This window comes from Scylla paramamosain, chromosome 31 (assembly GCF_035594125.1).
Source record: "Scylla paramamosain isolate STU-SP2022 chromosome 31, ASM3559412v1, whole genome shotgun sequence".
In the NCBI taxonomy this organism is placed as follows: domain Eukaryota; kingdom Metazoa; phylum Arthropoda; class Malacostraca; order Decapoda; family Portunidae; genus Scylla; species Scylla paramamosain.
The window spans coordinates 12,052,857-12,061,499 of NC_087181.1; the positions used below are offsets into that span (position 1 = coordinate 12,052,857).

General features: G+C 41.5%; 1 protein-coding gene across 1 annotated transcript in view; it reads right to left on the minus strand.

The window, feature by feature from the left end:
* LOC135116522 (recombining binding protein suppressor of hairless-like) overlaps positions 1 to 8,643 on the minus strand; it is a 92,083-nt gene continuing 83,440 nt past the window's right edge. Inside the window, 5 exon segments of the mRNA XM_064034042.1 lie at positions 1 to 2,522; positions 2,673 to 2,858; positions 3,592 to 3,747; positions 4,023 to 4,276; positions 8,325 to 8,462. Coding sequence (XP_063890112.1) covers positions 2,130 to 2,522; positions 2,673 to 2,858; positions 3,592 to 3,747; positions 4,023 to 4,276; positions 8,325 to 8,462 — 1,127 coding nt within the window. The 3' untranslated portion in view covers positions 1 to 2,129.

Sequence of the window (8,643 nt, forward strand, 5' to 3'; positions counted from 1 at the left end):
TTTACAAACTGAATTTTATTGCATTAATGAATATTATTAAATACTGTACACAAAGAGACTGCTGTACACTATCACAAACTTCTGCGTGTCCTGGTGCCGCTGAGCACAGCACGCTGCCTGCCTTGTGACCCTGAAGAGGTACATGTATTACTCACCCAGTGTGAAGTGTGACTGAGATAAGACGGTCGCCCTGCCTGCCGTGGCACCTCCCCTCCTGCCTCGCTGGGCCTCACAACCACTCTAGGGTCTTGCGTCACTATCTCTAACTCCTTAACTCTGTCATCTCCAACCTTGCACATTTTATTGGGTGATTTGCAGTTTTTGTGCTGTGGAATTTGTTAGCACATTTATATTACTGTGAATTGACAACACATGGACAATTTCAAGTAATAACATATTGCATCTGCTTTATATATGTGAAGATGTGTATTTTATAAAATTATGTTGTGCGTTCTTTTATACTGAGAGTCTGTCTTCTTGAGGGGAGACAGCAAGTGTTGTGCCGTGCCACGTGGCTGCTACAATTTGTCTTTCAAGGGGAATACTTCTTTTTATTCTTTGCGTGTTGTTCAAGTCAGCACTGCACCTCAAGTCTACTTATCTCTGTCTGTCATTCACCAGTTGTACAAAGCATCATTAAGTCTGGGTCAAAAGTTTCATTTGCAAATTCAAATGTGAAATTTTAAAAGATGTAGGACTTTGCCAATGTTAGTTCCCACTTTCACCATGTCGCAGTAAAGGCATTTAATGAATTTTGATTGTGAATAGCAGGAAGTCACAAAATGCACACTTACTACCTTACTAATAAACCAAACACTTGTGAAAAAGAACCCTTGATTTCTCTCTGAGTCATGAAAACTTTTAAATTTTGAGCACCTTTAACAAATCTCATCAATAAAAGTTTTTAAATTATAAAGATTACAATATGTGTCATTATATTTGTGGTTAAAGGAATTAAATCTTAGTAATCTCAGTAACAAATAAAATAACTAGAAGTAAATGAAAGTTACAGAATGCTCTATAAAGTAAAATACTAAGAATCAACAACTAAATGTTAAAAAAAACTGCAAATTATTTTTAATCTCAATAATTGAGAAAAAGAAAACAAAACTCTGCACGTCTTTAAACAAAACCTTCCAATAATTCCACCTCAGTGATACACAAACAAATACCACAAAAGAATTGTCACAGACTCGTCCCAAATGAACACGTCTGATGAACCGAGTGAGGGTGAGGCGCGGGTGAGGCGCGGGTGGTGAGGGAGTGAGTCAGTAGGATAATTTGTACCATAGCAGGGAGGCACCGGGTGAGGGGGGAGCCACAGCCACACTGGACAACACTCACTAAACAAAACTGTTGCTACTTCTTCTTGTTTTGTCGTTTTTAAATTATAATATGGACTACAACAGATTAATACAATCTAATGATGATGTATTTACAAAAATAAAACAATACAAAATACACTCAAGAAATAGATCTGAACATCTAAATTTGAGATCTAAAAATACTTTCAATCGTACAAGTACAAAAATATCACAAACAGTAGAAGGAACCTCTAGAGAAATGTGTCACTTGCCGCCAAAACCTCTTTTTTGAGACGATGCACAAGTCACGTCTTCCCTTTTTTTTTGGTAGTAAACAAATAATCTTTGCAATTTTCTACACTACTTACTAATCAACTTTGTACATTGAGTGTGGTCATAGTAAAAATGGAATGTCATATACAGTCATGATATAAAAGAACATTGCAAAAAACCAAAAACTAGTATGACATTGTCATTTATTACTCTTGTTGTTGCTGTTGTTGTACACGCATCACAAACGCAGCGCGGGGCGAGTGCCGCGTTCCCACCACACACATCAACGTCTGTCCCGCCACCCCGAGGCTGTCCGTGCACACCAGTGTCCGTACACATTAAGTACCACACACACACGCACACACACACACACACACGGGGCAGCAGGCGGCCACTCCTCGCTCTGGCCGGCCGGCCCTCCTCCAGCCTGGCCGTGTCCCTGGCCCTCCACCATGCCCTGCACCGGCACTCCCGGAGCCTCACGCTGGTGGCACTGAGGGCGTGTGGAGTGAAGGCGAGGAGGAGCTCATGTAGGAAGACTTATGCAGTGCCTCACAGGTGTTGCTGTTGCTGCTGCTGTTGCTGCTGCTGCTGTTGTTGCTGTTGCTGTTGTTGGTGCTGTTGCTGTTGCTGTTGCTGTTGTTGTTGTTGTTGTTGTTGCTGCTGCTGTTGTTGCTGCTGTTGCTGCTGTTGCTGTGTGGGTGTGTGGAGGGGCTGCGAGGGCTCAAACTGCAGGGGCACAAGGGGGTTGGGTGGGGAGGTGTGGTGGTGGGGGTGAGTAGAAGGCGGGGCATCCTGGAGGGAGGCAGGGGGCAGGCGGTGGGGAGGCCGCATGATGTCGTCAGCCTGGGGGCAGTGCTGGCGTGGCCCAGGTTCTGGCGTGTAGGTGAAGGTCAGGTTGGTGGCATAGATGATGCCGTCGTGCCTCACCAGTGATACCGGGACCTGCAGGGCAGACCGTCAGTGAAGGCAACTCTCTCTTGAGGGCAAGTCTTGATTATCTCAGCTACACTTGAGCATATCATATAATAAATAACTACAAAGCTAAAAATGAAGCCATACACCACAGCAGGTGAGATGTGAGCCAAATCTTACCTGTGTTGGCTGCCTGACCCACTGCCACCCTCTCCTAAAGGCTGAGATGTCTGGTACCACACACAGCATTGACTCCTGGCACCGGTACATGGTCTCCGCCTCCACGTCCCCGAACCATACACGCAGGTTGGGGCTGAAATTCTCCCCGGTGAGCTCCAGCATTGCCACGTCTCCTCCTCCATTCAGCTGTGGGTGGAAATTAGTGTGAGAATGAGACTGTTTACTGAGGTGATAAGGTAAAGTTTAGTATACTGAATCTATCTGTCTATCTATACACCAGGCCAGCAATCTCATACGTGGTGGCCCAGACAAAGCACCACACACTCATGCACACTTCATTCACACTCTTAGGAGGAAACAGGATTGAGACTAACAGGAGGATGAGTTATGGTAAGGGAAATAGGGAGAAATTAATATGAAATGGATGGAAAAGAGAAGTGAAGTGAAAGATGAAAGACAAAAAGAAGAAAGAGAAACAATAGAAGACATGCATAAAGTAGAAAAAAGATGGAAAAAGAGGAAGAATGACTGACCAAATGAAAAAGACTTAGAAGTAAGCAAGAGAGAGAGAAAGAAAATGAGTGGAATGGACTCAGTAATCAAGTTGTTAGAGCTGAGTCATTGGGGGGCTTTAAGAGAAGATTAGACAGATTTATGGATGGGGATGATAGGCAGAAACAGATAGGTATATTTCATACAGGGACTGCCACATGTAGGCCTGATGGCTTCTTGCAGCTTCCCTTATATCTTGTGTTCTTATGTATATAATAAATAAAAAAAGAAAAAAAAATATTGCAGAAAGAAACAATAAAAGACATACTGAATGTAAAAAGAAAAGTGACAGAAAAAGACAAAGAAAAACTGACATGAAAGCAATAGAGAGAAAACATGGCAACACAGCAGGTCAAAAAACACTCACATGAAGGGAGTTAACAATGGGTACAGGGGTGACGGGAGCTCGGACTGGACCCATTCCCTCATAGAACTGGTATTCTGCCTTGTCTGTGCTGATGATGGTCCAGGAGGCACCATCGTTAATCATCTCCTTGTTGGCCTCCTTTGGGCATGGCGTGGCCTGCAGGGGAGAGGAGCTAACTAAGACACAGGTACTCTAAAGACCAATTAACTAATAAGACTCACTGGAACTGAACAATCCTCTCCTAACTAAAACACAGGTACATTTTAGACACCAATCAACCAATTAAGTAGCAAAACTCACCAACAACTGAATAATTCTCTCACAGGTAGTACATTCTAGCCATCAATCAAGCCAGCAACTATCAAAATTCACTTGAAGCTGTGGTACATACATTATAAACACCAATGAACTGAATGACTAATAAAACTCACCTGGAATTGAATGATCCTCTCCTGGCTAAGACACAGGTACATCCTTTCCGTGTCCTTCATATAAAACGCACACTTGTGAAGCTGAGACACTGGGTCGTCTGCATCCAGGAGTGCTGTCTGCTTGTCCACCTTGCGAATGATGAGTCTGGGTAGAGCCATCCCCGTTACAGCGCACACCAGCTTCACCGTGGAGCCGTAGTGGATGTAGCCATCACGCACACTGAACTCCTCACTCTCACTCTCGTTGTCATCCACTGAAGGGTGAATTGTGGGTTGTAGGTATGGTTAAGTCTAGGTTTGTTTAGATGTATTAATGTGAGTTCTGTGAAGGGGTTTTAATTCTTGTTTTTTCTTGTGTGTGTTTGTTTATTTAGTTTGATCTAAGTGTTGTAAAGGGCATGAATTGTAGGTTGTAAGTCTGGTTAAGTCTGGGTTTGTTTAGTTAAGCTGATGTGTGTGCTGTGAAGGGATGTTGTAATTCTTGGTTCTGTGTTTATTTAATTTAATCTAGTTGTTGTAAAGGCCATTTCTACTAGTGATTCCTTTGCATTCCACTGTAAGGGTGAATTGTGGGGTTGTAAATAACAGGCAGAGGCAGTAGGCACCTGCTGAAATTATAATTATTCCCAGTGAAATCTAAAGCACAGGACCAGGGAGTGCTGTGAACTTATCATTAAACCCAGTTGTGACCTCAGAAAGATTCTTAAACATCTATCAATTCACAACCTTCTATCTGATTGCCAGTGAGTTTTGTCAGAAGGTGATCTTCTGGGTTTCCTTACTGAGTCTTGGTCATCCTCTTTTAGAGATTTTGGTGAAATTTTTGCTGCTGCCTTAGACATATCAAAAGCTTTTGATAGAGTCTGGCACAAAGCTTTGATTTCCAAACTATCGTCCTACGGCTTCTATCCTTCTCTCTGTAACTTCATCTCAAGTTTCCTTTCTGACTGTTCTGTGGTAGATGGTCACTGTTCTTCTCCTAAATCTATTAACAGTGGTGTTCCTCAGGATTCAGTCCTGTCACCCACTCTCTTCCTATTATTCATCAATTGTCTTCTAAACTAAATTTCTTATGCTATCCACTCCTACACTGATGATACCACTCTCCACTTTTCCATATCTTTTCGTAGACATCCAACCCTTCAGGAAGTAAACAGTTCACGTAGGGAAGCCACAGAATGCCTGACTTCTGATCTCTCTAAAATTTCTGATTGGGGCAGAGCAAACTTGGTATTGTTCAGTGCCTCAAAACTCAATTCCTCCATCTATCAACTTGACACAACCTTCCAGGCAACTATCCCCTCTTTTTCAATGGCACTCAACTGTCCCCCCTCTTCTACAATGAACACTACTTCTACACTAATTCTTAATCAGTCCTTTTCTTATAATCTAAACTGGAAACCTACATCTTATCTCTAGCTAAAGTAGCTTCAATGAAGTTATGTGTTCTGAGACATCTCCACTAATTTTTCTCATCCCCCCTGCTGCTAACTCTGTACAAGGGCCTTATCTTCCCCTGTATGGAGTATGCTTCACATATCCGGGGGGGTTCCATTCATACCACTCTTTTAGACAGGGTGGAATCAAAAGCTTTTCATCTCATCAACTCCTCTCCTCTACCTGACCGTCTTCAGCCTCTTTCTCATCACTGTAATGTTGCATCACTTGCTATCTTCTACTGTTATTTTCATGCTAACTGCTCTTCTGATCTTGCTAACTGCATGCCTCCCCTCCTCCTGCAGCCTCACTGCACAAGACTTTCTTCTTTCTCTCATCTCTATTCTGTCCACCTCTCTAATGCAAGAGTTAACCAGTATTCTCAATCATTCATCCCTTTCTCCGATAAATTCTGGAACGCCCTGCCTGCTTCTGTATTTCCCTCTTCCTATGGCTTGAACTCCTCCAAGAGGGAGGTTTCAAGACACTTATCCTTCAATTTTTGACTACTGCTTTCAGGGACTGGCATCTCAGTGAGCTTTTTTTTTTATTTTTTATTTTTATTGTCCTTGGCTGGTGTCCATCTTAAAAACCAATCAATAAAAAACTGGTTAAGTCTGGGTTTGTTTAGTTGTGCTGATGTGTGTTGTGAAGGGGTTAAAATTCTTGTTTTTTTTATTTTTTTTGTTTGTTTGGTTTGATCTTGATGTGAAGGCTAAGGATAACGAATGGAAATTAGTGTATAAAAATAATAAAAAAAACTAGCTAATTTATTTATTGTGAAGGGATGTTATAATTCTTGATTTTTGTGTTTACTTAATTTGGTATATGTGTTTTGAAGGCTAAGGATAATGAAATTAGTATATAAAAATAATGATAAAACTGAAATAAAACGAAATAAATGAATATATAAATTAATGATGATGATGATGATGATGATGATGATGATGATGATGATGATAATGATGATGATGATGTTAATAATAATAATAATAATAATAATAATAATAATAATAATAATAATAATAATGATAATAATGTCACAACATCATGTTATTTATACAAACATCATAGGTGAAAATGTAATAAATAAAATCTTTTAGGCATGTACGAAAAAGGAAAAATAATAATTATCTTTAACAGATAATTAGAATAAAAAATGAGATAAATAAATAAATAAACAAACAAATAAAAAGACAGATAGATAGATAGATAGATAAAAATAAAGAAAACAACTTTATGACGAAAATATGAGAGAGAGAGAGAGAGAGAGAGAGAGAGAGAGAGAGAGAGAGAGAGAGAGAGAGAGAGAGAGAGAGAGAGAGAGAGAGAGAGAGAATGACATCTGAAGGTGAGACTTAAAGATGGAGGAAGGAGAGGCGAGAGATAAAAGTGCACACTAAATAATACACGCTCACCTGTTCCACTCTCACCTGTCCCCTCTCTATTCCCTCCCTCACCCCCCATTCCTCACATGTCCCTGCGTCAACTACTTTTTCTCTTATTTTCTTTGTACCTTTTCACTCTCCTTCATCTCTTTCGTCGTGACATTGATAGATAGATAGACAGATAGATAGATTGATTGATTGATTGATAGATTGATTGATACGTATTTCATTGCGATATTTCTCCCTTGTTTTGTCTCCCTCCTTCTTCTCTTTCTTATTCCTCCTCTTCCTTCTCTTGTTCCTCTTAACTCATCTCTTTTATCAAGTGTTATCTGTTATTGCCCATCATTCCATCTCCTCCCATCTCTACTTCGTATTTCTCTTCTTCTCTTTTTCTATTCCTTTTCCTTCTTCGTTGTTCATATAATTCCACATCCCTTTCTATCTGTTTTTCTCTTCTATCATTACCTATTCTACTATCATTCTTCTTCTTCCTCCTCCTCCATCGTCTATCTAATCTTTTTTTTTTCTCTCTCTCTTCCTCTTTCTCTCCTATCATCATCTACTGTAATATCACTCTTCTTCCTCTTTCCTTCGTCTCCTCGGCCTTTCTTTTTATCTTATAACGTCTCTCTCTCTCTCTCTCTCTCTCTCTCTCTCTCTCTCTCTCTCTCTCTCTCTCTCTCTCTCTCTCTCTCTCTCTCTCTCTCTCTCTCTCTGGCATTAATCTGACCTTCGCTTCACCAACACCTGGCCATGACGAAATTGAAAGGTACAATGAAGGTAGTTTAAAATCGTACCTACTTCATCCATTAAAAAAAAAGGTGAACATAAAAAAAAAAAAACCAAGGGAAAGAAAAGAGTAAGGAGGAATTGGAAGAAAGAATACAGCAGCAGATCTTGAGGTCCCGACTAGGGTGTTTGTGCAAGTATTCTAACGTAATTACTAGAGGAAGAGACAGGGTAGCGAAGAATGGGAGGAGGAGGAGGAGGAGGAGGAGGAGGAGGAGGAGGAGGAGGAGGAGGAGGAGGAGGAGGAGGAGGAGGAGTAGTCGACGGAATAATAAACCCCAACAAACAAATAAACAGACAAAAAAAAAAAAAAGAGGAGGAAAGAGAAAAAAAGAGAAAGAAAATTAGAGAAAAGAAAAAAAATCTTCCTCTCTCTTCCTATTTCCTTTCCAAGTAAAGAAAACGGTGGGAGGAGGAGGAGGAGGAGGAGGAGGAGGAGGTGGAGGAGGAGGAGGAGGAGGAGGAGGAGGAGGAGGAGGAGGAGGAGGAGGAGGAGGAGGAGGTCTAAAGAGGAACAGGTGGGAGGAGGCGAGAAGAGGACAGGTGGAGGACAGGTGGAAGGAGGAACAAAACAGCTGGGAGACGATAAGAAGACAGGTGGAGATAGGCTAGCGAGTGAGCAGGTAAGCGGTAGGTGGGTGGATTAGAGGGAAGATGTGGAGATAGACTACTGTGGAATACTTACGCAGGTGGATGGTGAAGGCGCCCCATTGCGTGGAGGAGGCGTGGAAGTTGCCGTTCTCCACGTGAAGGTACCGCGTGGACACAGTTTGGGAGCGAAGACGGTTGAACAGCGCTACTTTTGTCCCTGAGGCGATGCACACTGAAACACACAGACACTCGTTAACACACACGCACACACAAACAGACATGCAGATAAGTAAACAGAGAGATAGATAGGTAGGTAGATACTGTTATTAAGTCTGGACTAAAATACACAGACAAAATACACTCGTTTAAACACACACACACACACACACACACACACACACACACACACACAC